General features: G+C 38.0%; 1 protein-coding gene across 1 annotated transcript in view; it reads right to left on the bottom strand.

The window, feature by feature from the left end:
• Nucleotides 1–4,858: 4,858 nt before the first annotated feature.
• Nucleotides 4,859–14,784, bottom strand: part of ZNF644 (zinc finger protein 644) — a 30,368-nt gene continuing 20,442 nt past the window's right edge. Inside the window, exons 6-8 of the mRNA XM_074151955.1 lie at nucleotides 14,592–14,714; nucleotides 7,205–7,307; nucleotides 4,859–6,680 (exon numbers count right to left, since the gene is read on the bottom strand). Of these exons, the coding sequence (XP_074008056.1) occupies nucleotides 6,488–6,680; nucleotides 7,205–7,307; nucleotides 14,592–14,714 (419 nt within the window). The 3' untranslated portion in view covers nucleotides 4,859–6,487. The remainder of the gene's footprint in view (nucleotides 6,681–7,204; nucleotides 7,308–14,591; nucleotides 14,715–14,784) is intronic.

Raw genomic sequence — 14,784 nt, 5'->3', positions numbered from 1 at the left:
TAAAACTTATTCCTTGGCTGTTCAGCTAAGGATAATATTTGCCCTAACCTCCTCTGTGCCAGGAACCCAAATGCACCCCTGAAGATTTGGAGACACAGCAAATACAGCCATCAGCTGGATTTCAGGGACTACAAAACAAGTGTCAACCTCAGGCTTATACTGTCTTCCCCTGTTTGCAGTTTCTGTTTCAACCTATGGGGTTTTGTTTGTTTGCTCGTTTTTGAAAGGTTTTTTTTTCCCTGCTTCTTTATCCAAATAAGGCTATTTTCTTTCTCCTACTTTCACACAATTGTTTTTTCAGGGAAGAGACAGATGAAAGAATTATTTCTTGTCAGCAAGACTTGTACCTGGGTGACACGCAATTCCTTATTTGGTTAAAACACAGGTTAATGGTGTCAGCCTGCATTCTGCTTTATCAGACACTTCTTTTCTGAAGCCATTTCAAAGAGCACAATGGGATTCAGAGCTTCAGCAGTTGTTGCTACAGCAATGAGGATGGATTTGGAGGAGTTTCACAGAGAGCTACAAACATGATTCACAGCTGCTGCTGGCTTAAAGATACATAATCAAACGTTTCAGCATGTGAAGTTTCCAATTTTTCGAAAGCGGTGGGTTATATTTAGGAACACTCACCATAAACGTCATGTAAGAATGTTTCGTGTTGCAGGTCTGTGACACAAAAGCAGAGGGATCATCACCACTTGGTGTGTAAACCTCAGCTCTTAGGAGTCAAAATTGTACTTTTAAGAGAAAATAGAGGATGAAAAGCCCAACAGCGTTGCAATTTATACAACACGTATACTACAAACACTACGGAAGCTGTGAGAAGTCTCCAGGGCTCCCTTCATTCCCCCACCGGACAGTAAGAGTTGTAATTTTGAGGTCTCCGGGCTCACAGTTACCAGGGATGCTATTAGCTTGGGTTTTAATTGTAGTTAAAAAAGTGTGCCTGAGCCTACACGAGACAGGTCTTCCACAGCTTTTGTAACAAACTTTGCCTCCACCTAGAGAAGAGCGTTCCTACAGGGATGCATTTATCCCAATTTTTATTTCTAGCAAAAATAACAGCACGTCAAATCTTCAGGCAACACACGCGAACCACCTTTGTACCCAGCTGTACGCCGCACAGCCCTCTCTGCCGCCCCTCCTGGACTGGAGCCGGGGCAGCCGCAACCGCTGCCCCCCCGGGGAAAGCAGCGCCGCAGCCAGACACCAGCTACTCCAACAAGGGTTTTCTACTTGATGCATTTGAGTATTCCTAAGAGTTTATATAAAAAGGCTGACAGCTGACGTATGTCCAAACTGGGCACTAAAGTTAGAAGGATTTCCTGCTTTGCCTTTTAAAATACAAGTTTTTCAGCTTATAAGGCAACTAGAAACGAGAAGGAGCAGTGCCCGACTATTCACCCTAGCAAGGCTGTGGAGGGAACCCACCCTCCAGCCCTTGCTTAAAAAGAAAAAAAAAAGGGGGGGGGGGGGGGGGGGAAGGAAAAATGAAAAATACTTTTAAGCTAAATTTGATCAATTTCTACATTTTTGTTCTTACAGTGCGTGGGTGTGAGTGGTCGTGGCATGGCAGTAAATCCTTCCACGCTGCAGCAGGAGGCTGTGGGGAATTGCAGGGCACACAGGGACACCCCAGGTACACCAATGGGGTTTTTCAGGGAACTCTGGGTCCAGGTACAGAAGGAAGCCACCGCGCAGCCTCTGCTGTAGGCAAAACCAGTTTCTAGCTGGGAAAGAGGGCATCAGCGACACCAGGCTGTGCAGAGTGAGAGGTGGGAGGGTACGTGCAGACGAGAACCGCTGTTACTTGTGAAGTGAGGGATTCAGGTCTGGGCCCCAGGCTCTGGTGAAGTTCCCTCCACCACCAATCCTCCTCCTTGGCCTCCAACAGCGGAACACAAACACCCTCTCCATGCCTCTCCCCTCTGAATTTCCAGAAGGCTACGGCCAGCAGAACTGCCCTCTTTGCCTCACCGTCCAACTCTTCTGGGTGGAGCGGGAGCCCCCCGGTTCAAGCGACGCATGCGTGCAGCTCACCTCGGAGCCGCGGGAAGAACACCAAGAAGCCTGCGCTGTTAAAAAGGAACATTTTATTGCAAGAGATTACAGACCCGGCACCATGGCCAAATGTTTCCATTACATCAAAATTGCTACCCATGTATCAGGCAACAGCACCTACAAAGCATGGTGGATTGAAATATATCGTAATGCAGTCAGCTCTTTAAATAAGCACCACCCTAAAAAGATTTTATTTTTAAACAAAGTCAAAACTATATAAACCAATATTTTTTTTAGTATGAAACCGGTGTTTAAGTATCCAGGCTATTAACTACTGTGATAAAAAGTGGAAAAGTCTGTTAACCATAGTGCTCACCTAAACAGGCTTCCTTCACAGCCCTTACCATTCAGTTAAAAGCAAGTAGGTGTTATTTGCTGTTAATTTTTCCACCCTTGTTCAGCCAACACTTATCTTCTGTAGGTTTTCAGAATCAGGTAGAAGATTTAAAGCACTATTGACATGCAGGATAATCTAGAACCACAACTGGCCCAGAAAAAGCACTGGTGTCAGAGCAGCTTTGCAGAAACAGACCTCCCCGTCTCAGTCCTGTGATGCTGACCTTTCGAAACTTTGGATGGATGCACTTCTCTGAGCCCCAACTCATGACTGGCGCTCCTCCTGTGATCCACTTACCTCAAAGACCTTGGTGATTTCCCTGAGCACGGCTGAAACGGCAGGACTTTGAACAGGCACATAGCTCAAACATGACAAGTCTGGCCCAGGACATAAACTCCAACTGCCACAATCCCACCTTCGGCAGGTTCGGTGCTCGCTCTCCCTCCCCAGTGGCTACTGTTCGCTACCGCCTGGTCTGTGCTGCTTCTCCCATCGAGAAGAATCAGCAGCTCCTTTCCTGACACCCCGGGCTGGGTAAGGTGGGCCCTGAGGAAGCAGGAGTTGGATCTGCGGGCAGAGGTGGACCACCTCGGCTTGTGGGAGCAGCCCACCCAATACAAATCACACAATCCATATGAAGCTGTATATGGCAAACAGGAGTAAACGCCCAGGGATCTTCGCGAGCCAACGTTTGTTATCCACTTGCCTCCATCACACTACCACTTGGCAGCAGCTACCACAAGCGCTTTAAAATCACCTTTCCAAGGTCCTGCAGCAACCTCTTTTCAAGCAACGCAAACAAGAGTTTCAATTTTTTAAGATTATTTGGAAGTATCACTGGGACTGGGGGATATAGGCAACCACCTCACGAAACACGGAGGGTGGTCTTCTACAATTTCCTAGGCTTCTCTAAGCATTCTGAAAATCCCTTTGTAATTTTCCAGAGGCTGCTACTTCAGAGAGCTTTACCAGAAACTAGTGTAACTCCAGAAACACGTAAGATTGTGATAAGGAATCAAAATCAACCCAACAAAAATCACTGCGTCACTGCAGCCTTCACCCCGAAGCAATCCAGCTAATGTGAACAGACCGACACTCGTGTTCACAAGTGCAACTCTGGAAGTCCAGCTCTTTAGCACAGACTGCCATAGAGCCTCTCAAGCCACGCATCTCAAAACTTGAGATTCATACAATAAAGTGACTGATTTAATTAAACCTCTTCTACCAGATTATTTAGAATCTCTGTAACTCTGCAAAGGGGGATTGATATCTCGTTGTAGGTTGTGACAGAAGATCTGCATTTCCAAACAACAGAAACCAAGAAAACAAATAGCCCCACTTGAGGACTAGCAGCTAAAAAAAGCTTAAGGCTACCCTATTATTATTATTATTATTTTTTTAAAGATAATTCAGTCCATATCAATCATATATGCAATTTCATGATCAGAAAAGTTCCAGAACCTCCGTATATATTTCAGACTATATCACGACAAGGATGCGATGCAAGCAGGACACACAGCTCCAGCGCACCCCCTCAGCAAGGCTCGCCACTGAAAACTGCTGCTCCTCATCAAAAGAATCTCATTTTGGAAACTAATCAGGCCTAGAGCTCCCTGCTCTTCAGACACTACCTCGCATTTTAGTGTTACACAAAGCAGCTCACTGTTGGGGTTTAATGAATTAAATAGAATTAACTAGGGTTTTTTATTATTCTTATGAACCTAATAGAGTTTTTTGCTACTTCTAAATTCCGCACGGTATGGCTTCACCTTACAAGCATTCTTAACAATACTAGATAAATATCATTTGCACTTAATTGATTTTTTTCATCTGTTAAACAGCCACAAAATATGGTACTCTCACAAGCACCTTTTTTTGGTGAGAAGGGTAAACAAGCACTCTATTAAAGCATTATAAACATTCAAGGTGATTTGATCACTTCCCTCTATTCTGTTTCAACATAGTGCTGCAAATCTGCCATTTTCACAGCACATAAAAAGAATCCCAGAATCATCCACAAATTTAGAAATTTGTTAGTCTGCATACACATAATTTGTCTGTAATACACTTCCACATCCCAGTTATCTTTCTTAAAATCTCTAAAGTATTTTTTTCTCCAGCCTTTAGATGTACTGATGTAGATCTTCCAGGTAAAAAAAAAAAAAAAAAAAAAAGAAAAAAGAAAAAAAAAAAAAGGAATAATTTTGGACAATAAAGCTAAAGTTATCTGTAGCAACTTGTACAGTAAAACACCCAATAGCACTAATTTACCAATAGCCTTGACAGAGCTAGGATGGCCTTGTCTCAGGACTCTGTCCTGAACAGCTGTGTATTTTTAGCCTATCTGTTTTACCAGAACATTAACAAGCCTCGTGTGTTATCTCTGAACTGTGCACATACAGGAAGACAGACATTTATTCATATTTTCCACCAATCAAGTGTAACGCATCTGTGAACAAGTCAGTTTATTGCAAGTAAATGTACTTTTACTTAAGATCATGAGAAGATTCTAATCTCAAGCAAGACAAATCAATTTCACAAACTTAATTCACACAATGCAAATAAATGCTTCACATTATAGACATTTAGATTTTCTTTAAACCTTTTTATTTAGAGATTTTTCTGGTAAGGAGATATACCATAGGAAAGCAATTTCACTGGCAGTGAGGTATGTATATACTCTACCAAAATACTCCTCTTGTTTTAACTGCTTTTAACTTTATTTACATATAAAGAAAATATCAATGCATATCCTTGGCTTAACTACAGTATCTGTTACCCTATATGAGTAAAATGAAATGTTACTTGCATACAAAATTGATTTGTAGAGGAATCTGATTTGATTTAAACAAAAATCATGTTTTGAAACAGTTTAAATGAACAAACACAATTCATCATGACCAAGACACCTGCACCATATTTCCATCCTCACAGCACATTTATTTCAGTAATTCTGTAAGTAGGTCCTTAGCATGAGCATAGTGTTACAGTTTTCATACATATAATCACATCCAAAACAAGCTCTAAATTTTAAGTTGTAAACATTCTCTTCATATGTAGAAACATTTCAATCTGTGTTTGAATTTTCTAAAATGATCCATCTTTTAAACAGAATTATAAATGAAAAGTCTACTCTAACCGTGTAGTGAGCAATGCTTATTAGTACATTTCTACAGTGTTAAATAAAATAGTAGAGAGGCAAACTTCTGTAAGCAAGTCAGACTTTAAGTAAATCATCATAAAGAAACAAACTTGTTAACAAAAAGATGCTTTGTAATAAAGAAAGTTGGGTCGAATCTACTATGATACAAAAACATAAGGGTAAATACCATCTTTGTTGACAAGTAGGAGGTAGCATGGATGCACCACTTTATTGTCAGTGAGAAATGCAACTGAAGTAAAGAATATTTCCTTACCACAAATTTCCAGTATTATGTACATAGTTCTCTTAGAAATTTGTTTAAACAAGTTTCCCTCCACTTTTTTAGTACAAAAAGCCTCATGTGATTTAAAAAAAACACTTACACACCTAGATAGAATAGTACTAATTGCCCTATTTGAATGAAACAGTCTCTTGAACTATGAAGTACATGATATTTAATGCCCTAAGTTGAGTAAATTGTATTAGCAGTTCTTGGTATTATACAAAACACTACATACATACAAACAAAATATAATATCTTATTTTACTATGTAATTCTTTTTGGAATAAACAGAGCCTTGATTTGGGTAACACTGAAGAGAACATGGTTTCTTTGTTTTATTAAAATCTGTCTTTTAAGTACTCATGTGCAACAATTTAAAAATGGCTGCCATACATGTAATGGTCTTGTATTGATAGTGAACACGGTAACTGACAAAAAAACATAATAAACCTTAAAAACACATCTTCCACCCTATATAAAATATAAAGACTACTTACTGTAACTGTTAAGTATTCAATTTATTTTGATGTTACTGTAATCCACTTCCTCTATTTTTCTGTCTTTAGCAATTATAAACATAATTTAGTGTAGCAATTTATTTTAAAAAATGACAAAGTATTTCAAATTTACATCCAATTAAAATTTAAAATGTTTCCTTGTTCTATGATGCTGCTTCTGCCATCAGTAAAGAAAATGAAGTTTCAGTAATTGAAGCAGGTTTTTTAAGTAGTGATGTAACTTCAACCATGCCAGCTCCAGTCCGTGGAAGATTTGCGTTGACAATGTGTCGCTGCAAGTGCTTTATCCAGTCTTCTTGAACGGACAAAGGTCCTCGAAAGACCAGACCACAAAACCTATGCAAATATTAAAATTCCATCAAGACTAGCACTACTGAAAAGTTATAAAAGACAGACATATTAAGTGGAAAAATCTTAATTTTCTTGAAGTTTGTTTCTACGTATTTTCACTGAAAACCTTAGTAATTGACTTCATTTATAGTAACTGTGAGCACAAAAACTTTGCAGTTTACACAACTTACACTCTTAAGTTTTTAACACTAGCAATAACAGTCTGCTGTTCTTATGTAAGGTTCTTTTGAAGGACATAATATTACTCAGACATGACCAACAAGATTTCAGCTAGAGAAACAGCTGGCAACCTAATACCTCAGTACGACTGATTCAAGTCCTCTTGTTCAAATTAATGAAAATAGGCAACTGCCTCCCCCCCTTATTATTCAATTTAATCACAAACACATTTAAGGGATACAATCTTAAATCTTCTTTGACTAAAATTACCGAGCCTTTAATAACTCTTTCAATTAAATTCTTAGTAATTCTTAATTAATAATTCTTTCAAACAAAACAACCCTGTGTACCTGCATCTGAGTATGTAAACTTCATCAGCACTATGAGGTAATGGCAGCATTTTTTTCTTGCTTCCAGATCTTGACCTTGACTTCTTTTGCTTACAGTCTAAAGCTAAGAAGAGAGAAATTTCCATATGTGAAAGTGATACTTCAATGAGAGTTAACCAGAAATATTTAGTAAGCATCCCCTATAGCAGTAGTGAAAAGACATCTACCTCCTTGTTATTCTACATTTAATTATAATGCAAATCCAGAACAATTACAGTGTATTCTAAGAAGTTTACTGACAAAACACACAAAGCTATTTTTTTCAGTTTAGCACAGTGCTTGCTCTTTAAAAGACTAGATAATTGACATTCAGCATTAAACTGTTGTTTTAGTATCAGCAAGTACCTACTAACCTATTGCAGAATTATACAGAAGCAAAGCACCATTGGAAATTCCCTTTCATGCATGAAACGCTGTCAAAATCGTGGAACTTGTTTTGTAGTTCAAGTAGCATTGTAAGACCACTCACGTTCAACCAAGTTACAACTTCACAAAGCTGTAGCTTTCAGCTAATACAATCAAGAATTTCTAGTTTGAATAAAACACCTGCCATTTGTCCTTTTATTCTAAGAATTTCAAATGAAGCTTCCCCCTCACTCTTGTCTGAATTCTAACACATCTTACAAAAATTATGTATTAATCCTTGGCAGTGGGAGCTGGTATTAGGACATTCAACAGGGATGGCAAGGCCACTTTTTAAATTTAGTCTAAGCATTTAAACTATGTATGAAAAGAATGTGTGTGCGCAGGAAATGCATAACAAACGGGTCGAGTTAGCATTGAGGGCTGTACCTCCCATAGACAGATGTAATACAAATCTGTAACAAAACCTGGAGATTCTAAGAAGCAGCCAAAGTTGGGAGATGAGGGAATTAAACTCAGTTAATATTGTTATGATGAAACAGCTCATTAAGCTCAAGAAAAAACAAGAAGTTTGGGACTGCTTGAACTGAGAAGCGTATCTAGCTACACTCTATTCCAAAACATAAGACAACAACACTAACACTCCACAGAAGCCTGAAAGACAGTAACAAGTCGTATTCTTGATACCAAAAAGGCATAATGCTATGCCACTGAAGCATCTTAACAGTTAAATTTTTAAAATAGTTACATCATCTAAGTTTTGACTCTTGTAACACAAAACAGAAGGATAAACCTCTTAGTATTCTGAAGCATAAGACATCATTTGGTGAGCCAAACCTGCTCATTTAAAGAACACAGAGTTGATGGCATTCTTCGTTTTTCTCAAGTCCTCCAAATGACCACCTCTCAAGCTTTCACCCCATAGCCAAACTTTTAACTTGTAGATACACCAGACATTTCCCAGTTCCACCCCAGATTTAAAGATTCCTACGGTATCCACAAAAATTAGACTGAATTTTTGAAGTTTGAAGGTACTGGAGAACTAAATCAAACAAGTAGAAAGCAGATACAAACCTAAAAAGACTTCCTTCAGACCCTGGGTCAAGCCATCATTAGGAAGATGAGGCTCAACAGCATTTTTTCTCATAGCAACAATGAAAGCAGTTTGGATATAAAGGCAGTAACTCAAGGTGGCAGGGGAGAGATAGACAGAAATGCCCATGATAACTTATGGATAAGTGAATAGATAAAGAGTTCTTAATGCTTTATGCTCTCATCAAAAGCACATTCTTCATATAATTAGGAAGAAAAAAGCTAACTATCTTTCAGACTGTAGGAACTACCAAGTAGTATAAATATTTTGCATACTGTAACATCGGTAACATCATCACCAGAAATGTAAGCAGATAAAATACTGAAACGCAGGCACCCATTCTCTGAAGAGAACTATTTGCATGAGGGGCGACTTATCTGTAGCAGTTATTACAGCAAAAGCTTTGCCATTGCTGATTTTGCAGAACATCATGGGAAGAAGGGAAACAGAAGTCAGTATTATCCGAATGCAAACACATCCATGAGTTGCATCTGATGTCAGTTAGTTGATGTCAGTTGAGTAAAAAAAAAGCAGCAGACAGGAAGCTCCTTCTACTCCTTCTATAGAAGTCTACATGCATTTGAAACAAGAACTAGCGTATTTCCTTCATGTTGGCAAACTTAAGACATTCATTCCCATCAAGAAATTTGATTCTAGTCACATACATCCCAAGCACTTCAGAGAGCTTTCACTATGTTACTAGACCTGAATTGGTCTTCCACAACAGAGTTCCTGAAACCTAATGGTTTTGTATGTGTGTAATCTTCTAAGAAAAAAACTCTTTGAACTACTCCGCAGTCAAATAGACAGGAACACAAACAGAAACTGCCGTAATGCACCAGGAAGGTAGTTTCTACTTCCTTGAAAGGTACCTTTTCCAAGAACAATGAAAAAACAAGGAAAACAACAGAACGGGTATCTCCTCTGAGCCATTTACCAAGGAGGCTCTAGATAGAGAAATTACAAAACAAAGAACAGAAAAAGACATCAAGAAAAGACTATTCAGAGCACTCCACACATTCTCAGAGTAACTTAGCCAAGACTGGAAGTAGATTTGTCCAAGCAAGAAGCCATTACAAAAAATACTAAGAATACTAAACCTGTGTTCTACAAGGGGTATTTTTTGTTCCCTTTGTCTTTTGACCTAGTGAGCATATTCCTTCACTTTGTAGGGGACACAAAGGAGCACAAGTACATTTTGAAGTTACTCCAATAAAACTGGAAAGTAAGTGGAGAAGGTGTAACATCTGGGTAAAGCTGGTTGAAAACCGTAATTCCAACACCAGTTATCAGAGATGTGTATCAGTAGCTGACACATAAACTTCATTTTTGTCTATCCAGAGCGTAACAAGTTTAAATGAAGTCACACGCACACACTTAAGTACTCTGTTGGTATGATGTTACAAGTGCTTGCCAAGCATCAAGTCAGTCACACCATTGCTTCACCCCTAAGAAAGCATAACTACATTCTGACCAAAACTCAGTTACAGTTCTTCCAATGCCTTTACTGTAACAAAGCACAACTGCCTTAGAAAGTACAGCTTTAGCACCTTCCTTAGCTCTAGTAAGCCACATGGAAATTGCAGCAAACCGCCATAGAAAGACAGGAACTACCTACCATTAACGTCCACTTTGTGGCTATCACAGCTACCGAACTATCACCCTTCATTCTCCATAAAGTCCCAATTCTTTTTGGAAGATGCCTTCCCTTGCTTCAAGTTTGGCCACTAGGTGTTTTCTAGTAGCTATTCCAAAAACTTTTTGTAAACTACCAGTTACACCACTTCATCAAATCTCTGATACAGCGCGACAGAAAAACAGCCCATTTAAAACAAAAGACAATCAAACTTTGGAGGAATCTGCTTGAGGCACTCAAATTTCAGAGCACACTACTTAGAAAAATATATGCTAAGTAGAAAGGCTGCATATAAAAAAGTCTTCTTCAGTTCTGTGACCATTTATCAAGAAAGACTACAAACAGATGGAGATAGGAGGCTAAAATAAGCATGTCTAAGACAACATGAATTAGAAGTCACAATTAGATGTCCTTCATGCCATGACATTTGGTCTCAGGTTCAAAATTAAAGTGCATCTATGCTAATTTGTGTGCTCTGCTTCTTGATGTCCCCTAACATGGAATACATTTGATTTCAGGAAGACTGACGCTGGGTATTTTTCATTACTTCTTCATTACTTCATTCATTACTTCATGACTTCATTACTTTTGTCACAGTATATGTAAGCTAACACAAGTTGAATAATTGCAGGCATAAATGGATTTAATTAACCATTTAAAAACATTGCCAATTAAAGAGTAAAAAATTATGAATTATCTTTCTTGTATATTTATTCACTAATTTTTCAAATTCAATCACTCGCTATCTATCCTCATCATTACTGCACTGTAAAATGCATTAAAGAAACCCGCCAGTAATTTGCTCCCTGTAGGATTTTATGGGATACTCAAAATTAGCTCATTGTGCTGGTTGATCAGTTTTAAGTGTGACAGCACAGAATAAAGACACGCAAAGCCAGCGGATTTCTGGTTTCTGCTGTAGCTACATATGCTTCCGAAGTAAACTTCCCAAAACTACAATTTTGACAAAGCAGTATTAGAAATGAACTGCTACCTCAGTCATACTGTTGGCTCAAAGGCCAGACTCCTCTGTATTTTATTGTTCTCTCCCAAACTTCAGAAAAAGCAGTCTCCATCTGCAGAAGCAAAGACCAAAGAAGAGAGCGGCAATTCCCAGAGGACAACAGCTGATAAGAACAGACAGAGTATGTGAAGAGTCAACAAAGAGAAGATGTAAAAAGCCAGGGTACAAGAGTATCAAGAGATTTCAGGGGGGAAGAGAGGCCTAGAGACAAGAAAAGGAAGGAAGATGGACATACAACTGTAGCAAGAAGAGCAAGATGCATTTTGAAGATTTTGCATAGGTCTGTCCAATGCACTGAAGACAATCAAAAGAAAGAAACAAGTTTGTCACATGCTCTGAGAAACACTATCGTGTCGCTATTCATCAAAACAGGTATAAAAGGAAATTAGCACCTACTCAAGATGAGCAATTAAATCATTACGTTGTTCAAAATTGGACTGCGTAACAACAAAACCAATAATTAGTGTTCCAGTCAGACATCTGAAGACCATCCTGCAAGCACTAATAGAAAAGAAAGTAACTATCCAAATGAACCTCTATAGGCATTTGCTGTACAGTGGATCCATACTGCATAACTAACTACAGGCACAAATTAAGTTTAATAAACACTAAGCTTGAATAGCCAACAGCCTAGACATTTTCACTTCTAGGATGTTTTTCTTGAGCCCATTCTCAAAATTTACCATTATGCTTATCTTTGTCTATTGTACCACTAAAACTGTCAAGTTGCATTTGAATAAAAAAATAGCGTTAGATTTAACTAAATGTGATCATATTGCTGACTCTGAAGAAGCAGGGCACCTGCTAGAAAAGCAACATGATGACAGTCAATATCAAAAACATACGCAGACAAACTGAAAAACTGAGCAGGACACTAGTACATAAGCTAATGTAGCACTAGGAAAGGTCTCACTTTGGTGACATGCCGAGATTACTGTATTTCTCTTACTGAACAGTAACGCCTAGCTCCCGTAACACTTGCCAAATAAAAGAACTACAGCATTCATGTTTACACACAATTATTTAATTACAGGAAGAAACCGAGACAAGTATTAACCAACTTGATTTTTCTCGGTAGTTATGTTTACTTTAGAAGATATAAGAAGGGCTTTGTGAAAACAGAAGGAGGAACCTTTATAAACATATTCTCATTGTCTCCATAAAGGTTCCATGCTGAAGCCAAACTGAAGACATCTCAAAATTGCTCTCAACTGCAACCATTTTTTAATAAGAAAAAAATGAGATCTCCCCAAGAACGACAAACATAGTGAAGATTATAACTAGTGTGTGCTAGTGAAATCTTGCATTAAAATAATTCCCTTCACAAAACTTTACAATATAAAGTGAAATATCAAATAAAACCACTGTTTAGAAGCATAGTATCTGGCTTGTATGCTTGTAAAGCATACAAGCCTTGCATTGAGCTTGCTCAAATGAAAAGTCAATGAGCAAAGTTTACAAACTTCAGAGTTACAACAGTTTTACTGGTAATGACTAAGTTAATACAAATATACATTGCTTGCATAATGTATAGCTAGAGCATATGCCTCTCTAAGTCATTGGTTGCAGTGAAAGGCTTTATCCACATGGTACAGGCTATTTATCTGGCCCAGCTACAGGCCTCTGAGATCAAAAGATTTTTTTTTTTTTTAAAGTTTTGTTTCTAAGCTTTTTTTTTTTAAGCTTTGTTTCTAACCTCATTTTAAACAAACTTCTAGCTCCAGTGATACAAGACTTAAGAGTTTTCTTTCAGTTCTTTTAAAGAAAGTGGCAACTGTTCTGATGACTATGCTACTACTCTGCTAGCAAAATACATTTCTTAAAGAAAGCAAACAAATATCCCTGAAAGCACTTTAACAAGCTACCTTCACTTTTCCCATTTAGCAAAAGGGAAGATGAGGTACAGAAGCTTGTCCAGGATGCAACCTCTGCGTACTGTGCTGTTTGCCACAGTGTCTCCTCCACTGAATTATTGTTAAGATTTCAATGTGCAATTTAAATATAGAGCTATCAAAAAATATTTCACCAGTGGGTATACAAGCAAAGTAACTTACAACAGGGCTAATACCACAGGAGTGGTAAATGAAGTCCACGATCATCACCTTTCTACTGAGTAAATATGAAAAGTTTCAGAATCACTAACTAAAGGCATACACTCCTACACATTGGATATTACTGCATCTGCTGACTTCCTTCTAAATCTACTGTTACAGCATTAACTTAGTATACTGTAAGACCTGGCAGCCACAGGCCCAGTTTGTAAAAATAGTTTTTAGCCTTCTGCAGAGAAATCCTGAAACAGTTTGTCATTCTTATCGTAATGAATTACATCTGCAGATAAAAAAAAAAAAAAACACTATGCATTTTTCCAAATCATTATGTAAAAGTGTGCTTGTTAACACAGAAAACTGATGGTTGCCCTTCTGAATTACTGAATATTCCAGACTTCGTATCTCCAAATTTTCCTCACTATATTCCATCTCTGCTCCCCAATTTGCTGTTGATCATACTAAATCCCACTGATCTCAGCAATAATCCAAGTAAACTCAGAAATTGCCTAAAGCCAAGCAAACTGCAGGCCTCTGGAAAAAGAGTCAAAATATAGAATATTAGAGGAATTTCAAAATGAAGTGTGTTTTAATAAAAAACATTAATAGCAGTGCCAAATGCTATAACTACACTCACTCCATATCAGATCAGTTTTTGGATTGTGAGCCAAACAAGTAATTAATCCAACTACATACAATATGTTGTTAGAAATAAACCGTTAAATGCCTTGCTTTTCCTATTTTAGCTAGAGTATTCTTAGTAACTATATCTACTAGACTGTAAAAATTACTTTTTGGTTTGTTGTGGCGTTTGTTTGTTGTTTTGGTTTTTTTTTTTTTTTCCTCTCCTTTTTGAGGTACTTTCAAAACACTTCATTAGAAGGTCAACTAGCTGGTTTGGAAGTTGTGATATTGTAGGAGAGTGAACTTAAGTGACCATCTCTTAGTTCTGCTTACATACCTTAAGTGTTGGCTCCAAAATAAATGAATAAGAATGAAAATCAGACATGAGAGTGGACAACAGCAACATACCTTTTCTTACAGGTTGCTGAAGTTTGATGGCAAATAAATTGTTTACCAGCAGAAGCTTCAAAATTATTTTGAATTAACATATGCTTTTGTCCAGTCTGATGAGGAAAATGTATCATAGACAGACTTGCTTTTACATCTGTAACAAAACATACCTGTCCCAGTCAAAAGTCCAGCACTCTTCTTTCGTGCATAAGCGCGTAAGTGGTTGGACAGGCTAACAGCACTTGTAAACGTCGTATTGCAATGCACACACGTTCTAAGCTTCACAGGCATACCTATCATTCAAAAGAAAACTATAATCCAGTTCTCTCTTCAAAAAATGAAATTCTCAAAGCGTTGTAAAAA

This window comes from Numenius arquata, chromosome 8 (assembly GCF_964106895.1).
Source record: "Numenius arquata chromosome 8, bNumArq3.hap1.1, whole genome shotgun sequence".
Classification (NCBI taxonomy): Eukaryota; Metazoa; Chordata; class Aves; order Charadriiformes; family Scolopacidae; genus Numenius; species Numenius arquata.
Note: the sequence above shows the minus strand (reverse complement) of the source record. Positions and strands in the feature narration are given on the sequence as shown.